Raw genomic sequence first — 21793 nt, 5'->3', positions numbered from 1 at the left:
TATATATATTTTCGAACGTGACCGGTGTCAGCGCCACATGTCAACATGGGTGCGTTCAGCCGATACTCCGCTAGCCTAGCAATCGTGAGCAGTCGCTCGTTTTCTCTCGTTTCCTCTCCTTTGACCCAATGGATTAAAAGGAGAGGAAACGAGCGACTGCTCACGATTGCTAGGCTAGCGGAGTATCGGCTGAACGCACCCGTTAACCGGCATTGTCCGTCTTGCGCGCGCGAGGAGAGGAGCCGCTTCGTTTCCCATTGTTTTCACGGCGATCCGAGGTTGACATTCGCAGAACGTGCGCGGACCTGTTCGGACGTGTTTTGTCCGGCAGGAAAAATTTTTGTAAGTATTGCGACTGTTACTGTCTGCAGTAGTTTCAGATTTTTGGTACTCACTCAGATTTTTGGTATTTCCATTCAGACTTCGCTACGCTAACAGTGTTCCAGACTTTGTATAACAAACAGTGGCAAATACTGGCCGTATTGTCCTCTGAAAAGAGGCAGGAGCCAACGAAATAGAAGAAGAAAATCCGAGGTTGACGGGCGTTTCGGCGAGATGAACGACGATCTGCCGTACCTGGTGGAGTACGCGAAGAGCGGCCGGTCCAAGTGTCGCTTATGCAAAAAGTTCATCTGCAAGGCTAGCCTGAGGCTTGCCGAGATCGTTCAGGTACGACGTCGAATTTTGCGACGGAGAAGCCGCATGGTATCCGAAATATTTATTCTCGCAACTGACGGCGAGCTACAGTTTACGATACGAGGACGCGATTGCATGCAGGCCGGTGTCATCGGCGTTATCATAGATCCTGGGTCATGATAACGCGGGCGATGGTGTCGGTCCGGATAACTGCGTCACCTGCGCGATGCTATCGCTATCACAACACACGTTGAATTATTCAAACATTTGCATATGCAGTTGCTTTCTCTCTGCAACTGTTTTCTTATTCGGCGCAGATTATAAAAAAAACATATGAACATGTTTCCCGTTATGTTACTTGGAAAGCTTAATGAAATGTTCCTTTCCTTACAATGCAACATTCATGTATTTTTGTCCTTTATTACTCGTTTTAGACAACAATCTAAATAAATGTACTTATAATTATACAAGTCACGTTTTGTATCAAGAGATATTCCGACTTTTTAAACTGGACTTCCAAAATATTAGAAATATTGTTTATATTTTTAGAGCCCCTTTCACGATGCGAAGATACCCAAATGGTATCACGACACTTGTTTCTTCTCAGAACAAAGACCAAAGTCTACCAGTGACATAGCTTGTTTCGATGAGATTCGTAATGAAGACCAAGATACTATTCGGAAGAACCTCGGTTTGTATACGACTTGAGCAGGAACTGTAATTTTAATTAATTTATTTTGTTACCTCAGCTACTTCTGATGTTTTTTATACCCTGAGAAATCTCTTAACGCACCTCCAGCAGCAAAGGGTAGGAAAAGGACAAAAGGTGCTGGCGGTTCTGGAGACTTGAGCGACATACCACCGCCTCCTAAAAAAGTTAAGGACGAACCAGAAGACGCAGAGGAGGAAAAGTTGATGAAAAAGCAAAATGAAAAATTATACGCTATAAAGGATCAAATATCAACACTTCATAAAAAAGACATGATTGAGATATTGGAACTAAATGATCAGAAGATTCCACCTGGGCTATCAAACGTAAGTGCTTTATTATATATATATTTGTATCGTGACATCTAATAAATATTTTTTTTTCAAATTGTGTATCATAAATCTGTTCATTATATGACATTTATTGTATCACTTTATTCGGATTTTATTTCTAGATACAAAGTCTTTTATCTGATATACTGTATTTTGGAGCTCTACAACCCTGTCCAAAATGTGGGGGACAATTTATATACAACTCTGGTTTGGGTTATAAATGCACTGGTAATGCAACAGAATGGACTAAATGCGAATATGCTACGCAAGATCCGAAAAGAAAGAAGTGCGAAATACCAAGTGATTTGAAGGATGATTTCCCAGTTAGGTAAGTTCTCTCGTTAGACAATGTGAAACTTAAACGAATTAATTTCACATTTCTTTGTTTCAACATTGATAAATACGATATAAATATGATTTATTAATACTCGTCATTTGTTCTTAGGTCATACAAGTCTAAGGTAAAAAAACGAGTGTTTAAACTGACAGTGCCGTCATCGTCGAGTTCTATTAAGAAGGAGGGAGATGAAACAGATGGTCCGAAAGTACAAGAAAAACCACGTCCTTTGAAGAACATGCAGTTTGTTATAATAGGTCGTACACAGAAAGATAAAGAAGAATTGGAAAAAGAAATTCAATTATTAGGTGGTACTGTTGTAACAAAAGTCCATCCAGAATTAGCTGCTGTAATTTCGAACGAAAATGAAGTGAAAAAGATGACTAAAAGAATGGAGGATGTTAAATCGCACGACATTCAAGTAATAACGGAAGATTTTATAGAAGAAGCGAAAGAGTACACAGATGCTCCCATCATGCTCCTAAAAAAGAAAACCATTTCTAGCTGGGGTGGCGACATTGCTGCTAGACTTGGTAACGTCATCGCAAAATCTACTGCCTTCAAGAGTAAGAGCAGGTTTGAGAAGTCGAGTTCTGATAAAGTGAAGGTGAAGGTAAAAGGCGGTGGAGTTGTTGATCCCGATAGCGGTTTAGAAAATTATGCGCACGTTTATCAAAGGGGCAAAGACAAATACACCGTGACGTTGGGTCTGACGGACATCCAGTCGAATAAAAACAGTTACTACAAGTTGCAAATTCTGAAACACGACAATAGAGAGATGTATTACTTGTTTAGAAGTTGGGGCCGGATCGGCACCACAATTGGCGGTAAAAAGTTGGAAAAAATGTCTTTGGAAGAGTGTACAGAACAGTTTGAAAAGTTATACGAGAAAGAGACGGGCAATCAGTGGAAAAATAGAGAGAATTTGTTAAGAAGCCGAAATTTAAGTATCCAATTGACATAGATCATGGAGATCTAGATTCGGACATTGAGAGCAATTTGCCCAAACCGCTTCAAGATCTAATGCGGCTTATTTTCGACGTAGCCGAGATGAAGAAAGTTCTCCTGGAGTTCGAGATAGACATGGACCAGATGCCGCTCGGGAAATTGTCCGCGAAACAAATTGAGAAAGCTTATGCCGTTCTAATGGAATTGCAAGAGATACTGAAGAAGGCTAATATAGACCGCACTGTATTGATCGATGCTTCCAACAGATTCTACACACTCATACCGCACAACTTTGGGATTTCCGGACCGAAAATTCTCGAAACGTCGGAAGACATTCAGAAAAAATGCGACATGCTGCTCTACATGGAGCGCATGGATGCGCTGCTCGAGATTAAGAAATCGTACGAACTTTCGTGTGACAAGACCGATGAGAAGGAGAATCCGCTCGACGGTTATTACAAGCGGTTGAAGACGGACATCGACGTGTTGGACAAGACCAGCGAAGAGTTCAAGATGATCGAGAAATACGTCCAGAATACTCACGCGGCTACTCATACGCAGTACGCTCTCGAGATCGAGGATGTGTTCGTCGTCAAGAGACAGGGCGAAGAACAAAGATTTAAGCCCTTCGAGAAATTGCCCAACAGAAAGCTGCTCTGGCACGGATCCAGAACTACGAATTACGCGGGAATACTGTCTCAGGGTTTGCGTATCGCGCCGCCGGAAGCGCCCGTTACCGGTTACATGTTCGGCAAGGGTATATATTTCACCGATATGGTGTCGAAGTCCGCGAATTACTGCTGTACCAACAGCAACAGTCCAACCGGTTTGTTGCTGCTTTGCGAGGTCGCCCTGGGTAATATGTACGAGAGGTATCACGCGGACTACATCGAGAAGCTACCGAAAGAGAAGCACTCGACGCTCGGTCGTGGTCAGACGCAACCCGATCCGCAAACCGTCTACAAAACCGAGGACGACGTTGAAGTGCCCTATGGAAAGGGAGTACCTGCCAATATTAACAAAAATTCGGCATTGTTATACAATGAATACGTTGTATATGATGTTGGTCAGATAAAAATAAGATACATGTTAAGGATGAATTTCAAATACAAATATTAAGATACGTAACACGAAGGTGTGACGTTCAGGTTTAAGGTACAGTTAAAATTTTTAATTTTGTAAGATTATACAAATTTTATTTACTATTATTAATTAAAGATGATACTATATAAATTCCAGTGAAGATTTCGCTAGTGTTACAAATATTAAACTTCATGGAGCTGTTTTACTTTCAATGATAATCTTTTGAATTATACGTGTTTTGTTGTGTATGCAATTTTACATTGACCTGGAGATAATCACGTTATTATCTTGCATGAATGATCACCTGGAATGTTTTTTACCTCAATTATAAGTCACTGTTAATAATTATTGAACATTGTTAATTGTTCTATTTATTAGTACTAAATCATTTATGTATATGTATAGATCTATTCGATTTTATTTAAAAAAATATATAAGGAATTTTCGATCAATAAAGGAATCTGCAGTGACTGAGCTCATTTTCTCGTTGCTAGGAGTTGTAAAAATCATCCTAAAATTAAACGCATCTTTCCTTATGTCATCCTTCGCATTGATGGTTATTAAGTTGTCAAATAAATCCTAAACAATTCGATAAGATTTAACAATAACTATAAAAGATAATTTGGAGGATAATTTTTTTTACAATAAATATATGTAACAATAAATTGTTTATACTATACATTTTGTCTCGTAAAATATCAACCAACAACCGATATTTCCTAATAAATGAAATCATGATTTTTTTATTTTGTATGTAAAAATATCAACATAAAGTTATCGAATAGATCGATAACGGTGAATTTGAATAAATCCCAAATAAAATTATTAATTCGTTTGAAATATATGAAAGAAAAGATTAGAGATTTGTATGGCAAACTCTACAGCTAGAAATCTTGTTATTATCAACGCTATCTCTTGAATTAATCGCCGATCAAGTTTAATCAAAGTTTGGTCGAAGTCGCTCAAAGTTTCAATAAATCGAAAACATGCCCATTTCTATGACGTCTGATTAACTTTAGTCTCGCTTCAACTTACTTTTTTACTTTTTTTCAATTTTCAGAACTAGAAAAAGATAAAAAGTAAGTTAAATCGAGATTAAAGTTTATCTGCATTGATAGAAATGTATAAAGAAAAAAAGGAAAAGTTTCGCGGACAATCGATTTATTCCAACTCGAATCGAACTCGACGAGTCGAACCTGATTCGACCTGAAGCCTCGCGAATGTGCGCATGTCCCTAGTACCCTAGTGAAGTCGTTCGAAAGCGGGAGAACGACGCGGATTGGCGCGAGCGGGATGGTCAGGAAAGGTGGGGGGTGAGAGCCGAATGTGGCGCGGTGCCGCGGGCGGTCACGCTCGACGACATCGGGATCGGGCGGCAGTTGATCGGCGCGATCGAGGCGTGTGTCGAGGAGCGATCAGGAGCGAGCGAGCGGGATAAGGAGAGAGCAATTCTCTGCGAGAGAGAGAAGGAACGCGAACGCTCGCGAAGCCCGCGTAATTCGGCCGCGACTCCGACTCCGACTCCGTCACATGTGCGGTCTGCCGTCGCCGGCGCGACAGCATTTTCGAAAGCGCGGAGGGCGAGTCTGGTCTGGCCCGTCGTCGCGCCGCGGCAGCGGTGGTGGTAGTGGCGACAGAGGTGGTGGTGGTGTAACAGTGGTAGTGGCGGTGGTGTTGGTGCCGCCGTCGCGCACTCGGCAGTCTCGGCACTCGTCGTTGATCGCGCATCGTGGCGACAGCTAGTAGCGGCAGCCGTCGTCGCACGTCGCCGTCGCCGTCGCCGTCGCCGTCCCCGTCGTCGTTGGGCTCGGTCAGGGTCGGCCCCGAGGCTCGACTACGAGTCGCGTACGCGAGAGTATACGATACGCAGTGCTGCGCGGGTAGTCTCGCGGGCATCGCGCGCGCGCGTTCGGGAAACGAAGTAATAACGGGTAACGGTGAGCGCGCCCGCGCGCGCGCACGGGACGAGAGAAAGTATACGCAGTCGGGACTCGGGACGCGCAAGGGGCAGGTCCGCGGCAGCAGCAGCAAGCAGCAGCGGCGGCAGCGAGCGGCAACAGCAATAGCAGCAACATCAGCAGCAGCAGCGGCAGCAACAGCTTTGCTCGCGTCGTGTTGCGCGCTCGCTAAACAAAGATGGCGGACGTGGACTCGAGGGTAGACCGGTCCGATCCGGAGCTGCGTATATTGTCGGTGGACAGGAACAGCTTCAACGACCCGGCTACCCAGGCGGAATGGACGCAGAAGAAGCTGGTGTGGGTGCCGCACGAGACGCAGGGCTTCGTCGCCGCCGGCATCAAGGGCGAGCGCGGCGACGAGGTCGAGGTGGAGATCGCGGAGACCGGCAAGCGCGTGCTCGTCGCCAAGGACGACATACAGAAGATGAATCCGCCCAAGTTCGACAAGGTCGAGGACATGGCGGAGCTTACCTGTCTCAACGAGGCCTCCGTTCTGCACAACCTCAAGGACCGATACTACTCCGGACTGATTTACGTGAGTAAATCCTCTCTTCTTTCTCTCTTTTGCCTCACCCTTATTCTTCTTATTTCTGGCATCGCGCCTGCCTGCCTGCCTGCCTGCCCTCGCTTCCTCGATGCGCGATTAAGCGCAAGTCTCTTTCTCGTTCGGTGTTTCAGGCGGTATTTAAATCTCGCCTTTCTTTCTCTCTCTCTCTCTCTCTCTTTCTCTCTCGCCGGAGCGCCCGGAGCCCCGACGGCCTTACGTTCGCCGCTAACCCAATTTTCCTTCTCGGTGCTGCGGATTGATTTCGCCCACCCGGGTCCCGGGTCTCGCGTTCAGAGAAGTCCGAGCTCGTCGAGAGACTCGACTGACACGAAACTCGGCAACTCGAGCGTGAAACTGGAGGCGTGCGCCACGAGAGATTCTAGATAAAGCGTAAAAGTTACAGTTCGCGGCTTATCGTAAACCTCGAAGAAATAATTCGAGAATTTGTTTTGCCGTTCTTTTCGCGAGGAAGGGAGCGAGAGAGAGAGAGAGAGAGACGCGGGAAGATAAATTTCGCTTTTAACGGCTCGACATGCCATTCTGAAACGTTTCTAGAACGAACGACCCGGTATTTGCTCGCTGCGAATGATTCGGCGCTTCTCTTTCGCTCTTTTCTTCTTTCACGATGTTAAGAATTGATGTTCGGGGCGGACGGTCTCGTGGAAAGCCGCCGCGCCGCGCCGCGGTGCAGGTGCAAGAGTGCCAGATGCGTGCCGGCCCTTCCACGCGGCCCCTAGGGCCGGTTCCTCCCAATGTCGGTTAACTCTGACCTCCGGTTTAAAATGTGTTCCTTCGGCAGAACCAGAATCCGGGGAAAAATCTCTAAATTTAAATCGAACCACACGATTGGAGCCAACCGACGTTTGCAAAATGAAATGATTGTTTTTAAACATCTCTCGAGGTTTGTATCTATACAATTAGAATTATAATTCTGAGAGGAGCACGAGTTCCATCCTATTTCAAAGTTTCATATTCTGCTCCGAATTTGTGGTACAGATAGATGAGAAAATTTGGAAAAATTTCAGGAGCAACGATTGTTTGGAGAGGAAAGAAAAAGGAGTTAGAGCGCCGATATCTACTCTAGCGTGGCCGACTCCGAAATTTCCCTAGCGAGGAAATCTTCCTTCTCTTCGGGAACGCCTGGAAATTCCTTCTCTTCGGGACGTTGCGGAATTAATATGTTTGTCGTAGCGCCGGTGACTCACCGCGCTATACGTCCGCGAGCCTCGGCTTCGAAATTCACGTTGGCATTATTAATTCGGCGGCCGCGTGCGCGTCGCCGTGAAGATTCATCCCTCCGCAAAATTATGTGGAATTCACGACGACGGCGTACTCGGACGACAGCTTCAAAATATTTACGGAGCGGCGCGCCGCGGAAACGGGCGATACAAAAACGACGGTATTCCTCGTTGTGGCAAGCTCGAGGCAGACGTCGTCGCTGTGGAAAAACACAGTTTGTGTGTTTCGAGTTATATGGCCTTTCGTTACTTTTTTGCGTTAACCAGAGATGAACGGGATAAGTAAATCAATAGCGCGAAAGTGGAACGCTATGTCGCGCCCGCCCGTCGCTCGGGAGTGGAAGAGAGGAAATTTCCATGCTGAAACATTCGTTTCTCTATATCTCCAGAGAGAGACATTGTTTCCTCTAATACCAGATTACTGAAATTAATAATGATTATCCCGTATAATGCCTCTTTTGTGAGTGCAGGCCACATTGCGATATCGCGATATTAATTGTCACAATCTCGAGATAAGATATTTGAATATTCGGTGGGGTAGACAAATTTATTTTAACATATTGATTATTTTCATCCCAAGATATTAAATCGCGAATGATCGACGACAAAGCGGATTGGCAATAATCAGAATTCCGAAGAAAATATCGATACCGACTCCTGTATTTTTGTTAAGCAATAATCGATTAAGTAAGATCGGCCACGAGTCTCTCTACCGTAAAATGTATGCGCGTGTTTCAGACAGCGCCGTGTATCTTAATGCGTTTGAAATTTTCTTGGATCATTTATCCTCCCCGTTTACCCGATCGGGAAAATATATTCGTCGTCGCGATCGCGCACGATGTTGAAACGAGTATTGATGGCGGCCGCGGAGAATTTATTGAAAGGAAAATCCGGCGTCGTTTATATTCTCGCGTATTGCATTTCTGTCGATTAACGACTCGGTCTGACTGGCCGTCGGGCACGGTTTTGAAAAATAGCCGGTCTCGCGTCGTCGAGAAATCGGTCGCTGTCTTATTCCGACCGACGCGGCGCGGCGAGAGACCGGTACGACTCTCTTTCGCTCGTAAGACGGACTAAAGATAGCTCTCGGTTCAGTACGGCTCTTGCTCGTCCTCGTCTGGAATTAATCCGCGCGCGAGATATATCGGAAATGTCGGGAGACCGACGGTGAGACGGGCACGGAAAGAGAGGAGGCGTAAAGGAGAGAGGGAGTCCGAGAGAAAAAATGCGCGCGACGCGAATGAATTCGATCGGGAAAAGGCGACCGGTGGCGGCGATTTAAATACCTATTTGCGTTTTTAATAGCAAATTTAATTGTCAAATTAGAGTTTCCAAACATTTTTTTTTCGCGTCTTTAATTACCATATATATATGGCAATTAATATATAATATAATATTAATTTTCTATGTCAATTTCTATCTAAATGTAACATAACAATTTTTTAATTACCCTAAGTATATATTTTCAATTATCGTATACATTTTCTAAATATATTATTAGAGCATAAAGTCAAAGTTATTGCTGCACCGCGAACGCATCTTGAGAACGTATCGTATTTCGCGATGTCGATATCGGATTTCATTGAGGAAAAACTTGCATAAAAGTACGCGGGTTGTGATGCAATGTGCGAGATAAGGTAACGAACTATCACGGTATAAAAATATATACCGTGAAGAAAGTTGTTTTGCAAGAGATAATTGCGGTGTGTGGGAAGTAAAAACGCTCGTCTCACATACCTGCGCCGGCAGGTCTTGAGCACCGGGTCCGGTGTAGAGTTAATTAATATCGAGCAAAAGCCGCCCACGGGTTTTCATCGTTAGATAGACTCTCACGTGCGCAATTATCAGGCACGACCTATAAGTTTCGGATGAGAGAACGGATGAATTTCAGAATCTTTTAACGTTTCGGCTCTTTTTCCGCTCGCGATAAACACCGGGCCGGAGATGATATTCCCGATGCGTGAAGTTTCTGAAAGGAGGATCTGGTCCTATGGTCAAGGACGAATATCGCGCGGTCAGGTATTTGGGGGGAGCGGGGAACTGTGACGAAAAAAAGAAGGACATGGGGCGGTGCCGAGATGGTCACCGATTCCACGAGTCAACGTGTTGGGAGACGAGTACGCGCACGGGCACCGCGTTTCCTTGACGTTTCCGCTTATCGCCGGGTGATAAGAACCTCACTCCACCTTGCTCGGTGACGAGCCTGCAATGGTGACTCACGACAATTTCGACTACATACACTTCGAACGCCGATTACGCTTCTCGACTTTGATCCCGTACTTGGAAAGCAGGTGTTGGCCTTTCCGTCGCCTCCTGGAAACGCGTTCCTTTTGAATCTCAAATATTATCACTAACAGCTCAAACATCGGCGAAAGACTATGTTCGAGATGTCAGAGAGAATGAAGCGGTACGTCGTAATTCTGAATTTTGCAGGAATAACTATTACGACCCGCTATATTGCGTAAATTTTAGGAGGTATAATTTAGGATAATTTATGTGCCACGGATCGTATTGGCTCGCAATGATTCTTGGATCATTTACATTGACAGATCACAATGAGATTTTTAAGCAAAAGAAATTTGAAAAAGTATTTTCAGGAATGGATAAAATTTCAATTTATTTTTAGATAAATTAGAAATATATTTTAGGACACAAACAAAAATTTTTATTGACGCAAATAAATTACCTATAGTTACGTGCAGAGAAAAATTATGTATTCATACATTCCTTGAGCTGCATAAAAAAATCGAAGTCATTAATAAACATCTGCAACGTAATCGAAATAATTAAGCTTATCAAAATGGAATTTTTTGCTTGTACTTCCGTCAGATAAAACGTGTTAGACATATTACAGCGATAAGATTTGCTCGGGATTTAAAGAATAGCTGTATATACGCGGAACAAATGTCAAACAAATATTGGTTGTTATTTCAATGAGAAAAAAAAATGCATTCCCACAATGTTTTCCTGCCGCGTGATTTCTCTTCCTTGTACTACCGCGTACTATCACATCGGTTTTCGTGTTTCCTCCCAGCCGCCAAGAAAGTATTCGACGATAGTCGCATTCGATAAGATAGCGAATCGTGCAGCTGTTCTCACACGCGTTGAACGAATGTAACTTGTAACCTTATACGCCGCATTAAAGAGGCACCTTTGCCAGCCAGATGACAGACCGAGTGTCTTCGTCTCTTAAAACGAAAAGTCGATTGCAATCAACGCGTTTATTACTACAGACATTACGCGCGCGCGCACTATAAAACGACCCGAAAATAACTGTAATCAACGCGTTTAATATTTTCGGCTCAAAGGGAATGATTTATCGAACATCCTGTATATGGGTGATTTCGTGTGTCGGGAAAATGATGTCATGTAGTTTGGGGGCCGGAACGGGTCTAAATGCGATCGCAGAGGCAACGTTTTTATGATCCTCGTATAAGAAGCGCGCGTGTTTAGGTCATCGTGTATCATCTCGCTGCCTCTTAATGAATTTGTCGTGCCATAACCGGGCGGATGCGCGAGGGATTTGGCTGAAATTTGCGTCAGAAATTCCACACGGGCTTCGTCATAACTCTCTCGTCGGTTCACGCGAGCGTGTAAGTATGTTGTTTGGACAAGAGATGCTCAGAATTTCAACCGGTATCGCCGACATTCGGTATCGTTCGTTGATGTTCGCTGTCGTATATCGGGGGGAAAAACTGCACGGTACATACACAGCGGTACGAAATCGCGATCTAAAAACTGTTTGCTCGGTAAACTCGATTGAAATTTCGCGATCCGATCGTTTCCTATCTCGGTGTACCAGACCGTGCTAAATCGGAGCGACGAACGGTTGGGACGCGCCATTTACTCCGAAAAGAATCACCGACGCTAACTTAGACACGAATTAAATTCCTGATGTAATTTATTGAAAATCGCGACTGTATCGTACCCAGAACAACGGAATCTTCCATTTTCGCTGACGGATTCAAATTTTTGATTACTTATTTCGCAAGGTCGACGTAATTTGGATGCGAATAAACGCGAGGCGACTCGAGGCCTGAACAGTAATGTATAATCTCTTTCTCGTTGTGTTTTTTTTCCTTCGATGCTAGACTCGTAGAATGAGAGTCGATGCTCGTCGTGACTCACGCGTGACTGATTCGGTAAACGCGACTCCGAAGGTAGACGGAGTCCGATGACGGTCTCCGGAGGAGAAGGTAAGAAAGCGACAGCGCGAGAGAGGTAAAGTGACAGAGAGCACGAGGAAAGGGAGAGCAACGGGGCGAGGGCGGAGGAAGGTTCGGATATTCGTTGGGAGGCCGATCTTGAGACGCCATCTTAGCGGTTTAACAAAGTCACCTTGGCGAAATGTGGCTTACCGAAATCTGCGAATCTGTTGCCCGCCGACGAGCCGGCGAATTCTTCAATAAAGCTACAAAATCGAATAATAAATTTATTCCCAATTGAAATAGATAATAAAATTCGTCACTTTTTTAAATACATAGATGATTGTATCTTTATGATTTATTGCATTGTTGAAAGGTTACACCGTATAGATACCTTTCTTCTGTGTTATTTCTTCGACTTCTACTTTCCCGCGAAGTTTTTGTGCTAATCATTGCAATCACGAAGAAGATCATCATTGATTCACCAACCTTTCCACTTTCAACATTTTTTTTTATCTCTAACCGAGTCATAAATCAAAGTTCTAAATGCCCGCTTGAAGTTTAATTGAAATATGATTCTGTCATGTACTTTCTCTCTTAAAACTGAATTCGTCAGACGTTCCCTTTCTACAATCGCTAATTATTTAAAAACTACAAATTGTTTCGATATTTTCGCCGCGAAAACATTCATTTCAAATTAACCAAATAATTAGTTATTTGAAAAACAATGAGAAGTGGGCAGTATTTCAGAGATGCTGCTTCTTTCATCATTTAATATGCTACATTTTACTCGATATTCGTCACATAGTAACCGATGACAGATCGGGAAGACTCCGGTGGACGTTCCTTTTTTTTTTTTACTTTTAACCGGCTTCTCGGAACTAGAATTCTCAGCACTGCAACGAGAAGGTAGCACGGCCACGCGAGGTCTCCGGCTCGCGGCATTAGTCCGATGTCCGATTAGTATGCGCATTAGCATTCGCAACGTGTGTAGTAACCGCACGCGGAATTTCTTTTACCCCGCGCGCGGAGATACCGCACGAGTAGAAACATTCCGGAATTCACGCGGAATTCTCGCCTCGGCCGTCTCAGGGCCGCCGCTCGACCGGCATGATCGACGTGCGATCGTTACGACATTCGCTTTCGAGATACAAACGTATCGTCGCCGCATGATGAGAGTAACGTACGTGCGTAAAAATGAGCCCGTAAACGGAAGTATTAAGCGTTATTTAACGCCTATTGTCATTAATTACCTTGCGTTGTTAAAATTCATCTTGCTGTGACGTCCCCCTATAGAATGTCAAAAATGATTTTATCTTTATAATGAATGTGTGAAAAGGTTGGCTGAAGATGATGAAATGAAAAAAAAAAAAATTAAATTTTCTGGTTACGAGAATAGTTATGAATTACAGTTATTAACAATGGTACACGTTACAACGACGTACTTTTAGAAATTTCGAGTTTAAGTCGATAAAAAATCCGTCATAAACACCAAGCATAATCGAGAGATCATATATAATCTGTATTTAAATTTACAAATTGTGTATTTGTTATATTTTATTGTATTTTATATTTTAAGAGACATTTTAATTTTAATTATCATCACGTTATTCAACACGTGTCATTCGGAATCTAATTGTAAGTCACAACGCGAATTGGAGTGTATAGGGGCGTGATATTTAGTGCGCATACGTATTTCTACATTTCTTACCTGCACCTGTCGCCTGCATTCTATACTCGTGTCGCAATTTGACGGTGTGTTGCTTATCTCCGAAAGCACCGGCGCGGCGAACGGCCGGCGATGCGATTTTTCGTAAGGTCAAAAGGCGACCCAGTCTCGTCAGCAGTTTTTCGTAATTCCGTTGCCAGGAGGTAACTCCGTAAAGAACGTCGCTCTTGCGCAACGCTTGCGTATATACATCGTTATCCCTGTCCGTATATGGTGCGAATCCGATTGATTTTGTCCATGCATACCGTATATGGGCCGTATCTGGACTGTAACGGTTCGACAACTACCGACCGCGTGATTTACTTTACTATACTTTACCCTTACTCGTCGTTGCTTCTTACAATCAGAAAATCGACCGTCGCATGCGTGTCGTAATGTATCTATCTATACGAAAATTTTTTACCCTTTTTCTGTATTTTTAGGATTTTTGTGCACTTACATCAAATTTTAATTATTTGTATGTAAAATTTAGTATAGTGATTATTATAATATGCATTTACAGTGTAAAGTAAATTTTGTATGTAAAGATACTAACGAATATTCTGAAGTTATATTATCAAAATTTGCATAATGCACCCAATAGTTTAAGAATTTTTCTATACAGATACAATTAAATTATGAATATTTATTTGAAAAAATTACATCAGCTTTTATTTAAAAATATAATTATAGAGGTATGATAGATAAAATATAAGAGAGAAAATACATAGATATAAGTTCTTCGTTTAGATTTTTTTTGTATTAAAGTTTCATGTTGTGATCGTATAACAATTGTAGATCAGGCTAATGGGCCTCAAAGTAAAAAAAAAAAATGCAAATGTTCAATCTCAATCATCGTTCGCTTCATCTTCATTCCCGTCTTCATTGGCCGCGTATCGATCTCCGATACGCAATCGCTGTGCATGCATGGCAGTCGCAATCCCCGATACGTAATACGACACGGCTTTTAAGCGGGTTTCAAACAAACGCTCGGCAAACCCGCTCGCTGGCCAATTATTTGCCGAACCAAGATAAATATCGCGTGGTCGCGATACGTCATGACGTAATGCCAATTGTCAATGTAATAACACGCGACACGTTCGCTTCTGCATCATTCGGCAAAATAAAATATGTCGCTCTTACGCGACGAGGTTTTATTGCAACGTCGCACAAAGTTGCGGCAATATCCGTCGTATAAAACTGCAATATAGCGTTCCGTATATTACCTCGTCCGCGCGATACCTGTATCTCATTGATAAATATTTGTCGAGCGAACGCCGTCGCGCGTTCGGTAGCGCATTTAAAATTCGTCACGCGAATGCATTCGGGAGAGGTGGCGAATATTTGGCGAGTGAAGGCATCATCGTCTGGAGCCGGCACAAAGGCATCCGCTCGATAAATATTCGCTGAAGCGATATATAATTGCCGCCCCGGGGCGACGAGATGATGTATGTCGGTGCGACAATGTGTCGAAATTGTACGTGACATTCTAATTTCTCATATGAGCGCTACAGCCGTACGCGTCGAATACTCGACACGCGAATGCTGGTTGCGCCTAGAGCCGGCTTTAACAAAATGGTTAGCAAGTTCTTACATTCCCGTATCTGGAATCATTACGGCACACGACGCCGACGGTACCATTTTTAGAGAGTGGTCGGCTACAGGCGGTGTGGTATCGCAGGTTTTCGTCCTTTTAAAGACTGGTTATAAACGCAATGCGCTCTTTAAATTGCGCAACGTCGAGGAATCAGCTTTATTTTCACGTGGCATCGCGGATCCCGTCTATAATTCTCGGTCAGCCATCTACTTTTGGTAATGACCTGTATTTCTTTGATACAAATCTGTCGATAAGAATTGAGAGGGACATGCTGCGTGTACACGTAATAGATACTGGGTCTGTTCGCGTTGCTTGCACTTTTTGCACTCAGCATCTTTGCTTTCTCTCTCTCCAACGGTCGAATATATATTTATCTCATTTCAAGTGCAAAAATGTTTGGGGATTTCAAGCAATGCGAACAAGCCTACTGAATTTAGGACTTTAGACGCTTGCGTTTTTGTCACAGGATTTACGATTGCATTCTTAATTTACGATAATAAAGGAAGATAAATAAATGCAAGGTTCTTTAAAAAAAAAAACTGTATTAGTGACAGGAACTGTAGAAATCGAAAAACATGCTGTATTTAGTAGACATTAATTAATATACGTTATACTGATTTCGCAAATGATTGGGCGTTTGCAGTCTTGTCGCAGAAGAATTCTGCTTTGCAGATTATAATTTTACTCCATAATAATAAAGCAGAAAAATAGAAAAAGAATAGTCTATTTAAGATTTCTCAGAAGTATCTGTCACGGTGGAAAAAGATCGCGACGGATGCAGCGGGGGGAGCCGCCATCTACATACGCTAACAGGGAATTTATGCAAATTTCCCAAATAGCCCCGAGTATAGCGTTCGCGACTTTGTCGTGGAGGTTTACGATCTTGTTTCGCGGGCCGCAACTTTGACCCGCAATAATAAAGCACACCGCATCCAATCACGCTTTTACCGTTCGTTACAAATTGCACTTGATCACGCGCATGCCTCTCGCGCCGCCGCCGCCGTCTCGAGCGAGTGAACGAGCGGGCCGCGTCGGGATCAAGACTTTCGATCTTGTCTCGATCGAGGGTGATCGCGTTGCGGATGCAGGGAGAGGCGGCCAGATGCCAGCCGCAGGCTGAAAAAAAGTGCGCGAGAGAAAGAGAGAGAAAGAGACGAGCGAGCAGAGGAGACGGACGCGCTTTGCAGGGTGGCACAAAAAGGCAAAGACGAGTCCTTATTAGGACGAGACGTCCTTAACCCGCTTACTCGCCGGTGCCTTAAAGACGCGGGGCCCCCAGCCGCGAGACGATCGGCGGGAGCGATCCCGTGAGCCGAAGCAAACGGAGTCACGGCAGGTCCGATGCCTTTTACGGTCGTCGTCCCGTATTCGTTGCTCGTTACCACCGGCGCCACGAAAGAAAATTCTGACGAAACCCCCTGGGGCGCCGTAAAAAAGCTTAGCGATGTCCCATAATAGAAAATACGAGAGGCGAGGGACGTGTGCTCGCGCGTGTAACTAAACACCGCGAGTGACGCATCCGTTGCGTTTGATCGGCGTAGAAGGTGATTCACGGAGAGATACCGCACGTCTTCGATAGTCCATCTATGTGAAGTCATTATGTAAATTTAATTCTGAGCAATCATGAACCATATAAAAAGTTTGGTTTTATGTTGAGAAATCGCGACGAATTCGCGGGACCATTATTCTTCGTCTCTCAATTAAGTTTCTCCGACAATTAAACTTCTCTGACATCATGCTCTCTCTCTCTCGTACCCGTTATTTATGTATAATTTAAGAAAAATTGTTACTTTCCAAATTTTGCGAAGAATAACGCCGTTTACTTTTCTTCAAACTTGAAGCACCCGTCCCGTCGCGTCGGTCGATTTATCTCGGATTCGTGCTTCCGCGGAGCTCGGCGAGCTGTATTGACAGCATACCTCCGCGTATACATTTGGAGATTGCTATATATCCTTGCGGTGAAAGATGTCGGCTTCGTGAGATGTAACGCACGTCGCGATCGCGCCGGCTGCCGATTTGCTTAGAAGGCACCCGTCACGTCGCGCGTCGGCGAGGTATAAACAGGAATGTTGGGCAGGGTCGATGACACCCGAGAGAGTACCGAGACCGGTTTTCGAGGACCTCCGAACGAGCAGTCCTGCCTGGAAAAAGGGGACAAAGGTTTCCGTTTCATATATTCGGTCGGTTTGCGACGGAATTTTCAAAAGCGTCGCATTGTTGAATAGCAGCTCGATCGGCCCGCGCAATTTTTATGCGAGCGCGATGGAATCGCTTAAATCGTAAATTCCGTAAACGCGAGCATGACGCTTCGTAATGATGCCAAGGAGAAAAATCATGAATTTCGAGGACACAGGAGCGGCGATCGTTCTTTAATTAAGATTCCTCAAAGCATTTATTTCTCGATGATGCACGTGAACAGCTGTAAAGAAATTAAATTATCGAGATACAATTCAATTTTTCAAATTCTTTATTCTTAATATTTTCATTGCATATGTGATCAGGATTTAAGTGTTGGAAATATTTAAAGCATCATAATTTACTTTTTAAGTTCGACGATTGTGTTTATAAAGCGCCATGCATTACATTGAAATGAAGAAGAATTATTGCATCTCTAGATGAGGATAGGATGGAAAATCCAATTCAGAAATGCGAAACAATAGTTCCAGGGATCGTTCCGTTTTAACTTGATTCATTCATTAGTCGATCGGCTCGTAAAGAAGGTCGTGGAGCACCGACACGTGCCTATATGACAGATCTATGAGGAAACAATGTGCTGTGTCATGAGATGAATGACCGCAAACATTATTTAACGTTATAACCGAGGCTCGGCATATTCTTCCCTCGCGGGCGGAGAATCGGGCAGAGAAACACGATAAACCTCGGTTAACTGCGATCGCTGTTTACGAGCCCGTAATTGGAAAAGTTACGAAAGTACGCGGTAAATTAACGTGGAAATCGCGCCGTGGAGAATAAATAAACCCGGCACCGGTTCCGGGTGGCTTCTTCCACGAAGAATGACGCGGGTAGCCGCGAGCGGACCGGGGAAAGCGAATGCGTGTGAATCACGCTGTAGGCAGTTCTGGAGGCAACCGGCGCGGCGGTGATTCGTCGCGACCTTTGAAAGTGGATATACGCGCGAGGAGCGGCGAACACGAGGAGCAGGAAAACGACGACGACGACAATGACGATGATGGGTAATGTCGAAAAAATGCCCGAGGAGCCGGGGACCTCAATCTGGTCGCGAAGGAACGTATCCGGATCGGGACCCAATAAGCTAACAATCTCTCTGTAATTGTCCGGCGGCCCTAATGACGACGTGAATAATTCGAGTGGACTCGCGCAATTAAGTGCGTCATCGCGCGCGCCAGTGTTTAATGGAAGGCAGATAAAAGCGAGAGGGACGTTTATTAACACCTACGCCCGCGCGCTGTCTCCCGCCGACGAGCATCGTTTGCGGGACTGTTGCAACGGTATCAATGTTGGGCGTTTATGCGTAAACAACGATAATTCACGTCTACGCGTAGGCTGTGCGAACTGTCTTTCTGGCATAAAATGTGTATACAATGTATACGCGCGTATAAGTGGTCGAAATCGATCACTCTCTGCGTACGAGAGAACCGCTTCGTTCTGAAGGCTACATCGCGATCGATTTATTTTCTTTCCTATTTTAGCATCAGAAAGACGTATTTATCAATCAATAGCAATATAGTCTACCTTCTTATACATACAGTAATGAGATAAGAAACGTAGGTATAACGTGTATATATCCTGTACATAAATTACGTACAGTTTATCACGATTAGGAGAGACAATTCGAGACGGTACGCGTGGAGAATATATATATATATATATATATATATATATATATATATATATATATATATATATATAAACATTATTTTGCAAGTTACCAGACAACCCTTCGCGTGCATGGCACTTGCTCGGCACTGATAAAAGGTTAAATAACTTTGCTCCGTCTCGATATCACGCTCGAGAGATTAAGTATCCCTTCGTTAGTTAGTCATAGGGGTCTGTCTGTCCGCTGTATACGCGAGATACATGATTTATTCGCTTGTTAGCGGACATACTTGTGGTAGTGAAACGCTCTTCGCGTTGCGATAAGCACTTTCGATTCGGCCGAACTAAATCGTAAATTACTAACATAAGCCTGCGCAAATCACAATAGCAATGCGTTTTACACGTCATTTATTTAGCTCGCAAACCTAGACACTAGATACTTAAAACTGAACTTTGATCGACGTTAGTAATTAAATTAAGTATATTTTTCGAATGATATGCTTCCGCTGGATAAGATTTTATCTTATCGTTAAATTATGGAAAAAATCTATACGCGCTTTATAAGTAAATTATCTTAGAGCGAGGAAGTCACGCAGCACGATATCAATGACATTATTCTACATAACGTATCAAGAATCTTATTGAATCTAATTGAATAGCTCTAATTTATTTTGTTATCTGTATCTTGGTCGAAGATTAAATAAAGATGTCATTAGACTTTTTTTCTTAAACCAACGACGGGAATTAAGTGGGAATTAACGAATTGAGTGTTATTTGATGAGAGCAATAATTCGTATTTAAGTAACATTTGTCATCCGGTACGGTATCCTTTTAAATCTCTAGAGTTTAAGATAAATAATTTTTCTGAAAGAATATGACCATGAACATTTATAAAATGCGTATACACGAATATATTCCCCTTCATGTAAATTTTTTATCTTAAAATCAAGAGTTGAAAAAATTCAGCATGCAACCTGGCGCATAAAAGGCATCTTCGTCGTCTCGCTCACTCACCGAGAATCATCTGACAACCGAGAGAGAACATGTTGCTCTCCGTAAATCGTACAAATTTTTACGGTTTATCTCTGGATCTGGAGTCGTGGGGTACCTTTCAGCTCCGAGCTTCAACTCCCCTCGAAATGGCTCGTTTCGCCGAGGATAGGAGCGAGAGTCAAGGCTCTCGGTTTCAGGACCACCGGTCGTTGTACAAGCAACGTTGCCCGCATGCACATGCGTGTGTCGGCGCGGCGCGACGGAGAAAACGTGCCAACGTGCGGGAGAACGCGCGACCGAACGAGAAAGGGAGAGCGCGGAGGTAGAAGACGCCGGAGAGCGGCGAAACCAGAAGTATATGCCGGCCTCTTTCTGCTACTTCGCTCTCTACCTCGCGCTCGCGAACCGGCATCGCACGGACGTGAACGTGACGTCATCGATCGGACATTCCATCGAGCTTTACGTGCCGTTCCAGCTCCCTCTCGCACTATCGCGAGAGAATTCCTGGAATGCTCATCAGTGTCAGCGGAAACAATGCTCGCCGAAACAATTAGGTCACGCGAATAGGTCCGCGAGCGAGTGCTTTCGCTCTCATTTAGCTTCGGAAGACCCGAATGAAGCAATCGGTTCGATAATTAGTTGATATATTGGAGATAATATTCTTGTCTGAAAGATACGAATAAAATTACGGACGAAGCCTATTAGGTCGCTAATTAACGAATGAGATAAAGCTTTCGTTTCTCGAAGGGAAGGCTTAAGAAGCTGGTCCAACTGTGTCAATTTGTAGATTTTATATAAATACGAAGCTTGGTACAATTGAATTGTCATAATCGAAATCTTCTCTCGTTACAGACATACTCTGGCCTCTTTTGCGTCGTAGTAAACCCTTACAAGAGACTGCCGATATACACAGAGAAGATCATGGAAAGGTATAAAGGCATCAAGAGACACGAGGTGCCACCACACGTATTTGCCATTACCGATACGGCTTACCGTTCCATGTTGCAAGGTAACGGCATAATTAAACATTTTATTAGCTATTAGCGTCGAATTAGTATCGTTAGCCGGCACATCAAGATCTAACGTTCGAGAAAGGTTTTTAAGTCGACAATTATTTAGACTTAAATTATAATAAGCGATGATAATAATAAGTCTTGTTAATTCATTTACAAAATTGAATTTTTAATTATTTTAATCTTGCACGATGAGAAAAGGAAAATTATAATCAACAAACAATTATTTCGCATAATTTTTCAAAATTATTTTATCAGTTTCCGAAGTTCTAGCTATAGCATGCGTTGTTACTCTTTATATTATTCCGTGTGCAATACGCATTACATTTTAAATAAAATTCTCACAGGATATGTGTCTTAATGCATCTAAATATATATCCTATTATTTAATTATACTCTCTTTAATAATATAATCTACAATCGCCAGTATTCTGTGTGTGTATTGCAGATCGCGAGGACCAGTCGATTTTGTGCACCGGCGAGTCCGGCGCCGGCAAGACCGAGAATACGAAGAAAGTGATTCAATATTTGGCCTACGTGGCCGCGTCGAAACCCAAGTCTAACGCGGTAAGTCAACGTCCATTAGCACGTTCGCCGTCGTCGTCGTCGTCGTCATTGTCGGCGGCGGCGGCGAGGACGGCGGTGGTTTTCGCCGCGCGGCGAATCCATTGTGTTTCACGCACGCGCTCGCCTCGCCGAAGACACGCGTTCGCTCGACGAATTGAACCACCGCGGTTTATACGAGCCGTTT

General features: G+C 43.7%; 2 protein-coding genes across 5 annotated transcripts in view; both read left to right on the top strand.

The window, feature by feature from the left end:
• The first annotated feature begins 61 nt into the window (after positions 1-61).
• On the top strand, positions 62-4724 carry LOC139811542 (poly [ADP-ribose] polymerase-like). Its single transcript, XM_071775805.1, is given in 7 exon segments — positions 62-278; positions 439-669; positions 1186-1327; positions 1436-1671; positions 1800-2005; positions 2123-2934; positions 2937-4724. Coding segments are annotated over 6 exon segments (2655 nt in total). The 5' UTR covers positions 62-278; positions 439-555; the 3' UTR covers positions 4082-4724.
• Positions 4725-5363: 639 nt separating this feature from the next.
• Zip (myosin heavy chain 10) overlaps positions 5364-21793 on the top strand; it is a 31469-nt gene continuing 15039 nt past the window's right edge. For 3 of the 4 annotated variants that reach the window (XM_071775802.1, XM_071775801.1, XM_071775800.1), the window contains exons 1-3: positions 5375-6538; positions 20882-21038; positions 21491-21609. In XM_071775802.1, coding sequence (XP_071631903.1) covers positions 6182-6538; positions 20882-21038; positions 21491-21609 — 633 coding nt within the window. In that variant the 5' untranslated portion in view covers positions 5375-6181. Of the gene's footprint in view, positions 6539-20881; positions 21039-21490; positions 21610-21793 lie in introns of all 4 variants that reach the window. The other variant, XM_071775803.1, reaches the window with a different exon arrangement.

The sequence above is a fragment of the Temnothorax longispinosus genome, chromosome 4 (assembly GCF_030848805.1).
Source record: "Temnothorax longispinosus isolate EJ_2023e chromosome 4, Tlon_JGU_v1, whole genome shotgun sequence".
NCBI lineage: Eukaryota > Metazoa > Arthropoda > Insecta > Hymenoptera > Formicidae > Temnothorax > Temnothorax longispinosus.
Note: the sequence above shows the minus strand (reverse complement) of the source record. Positions and strands in the feature narration are given on the sequence as shown.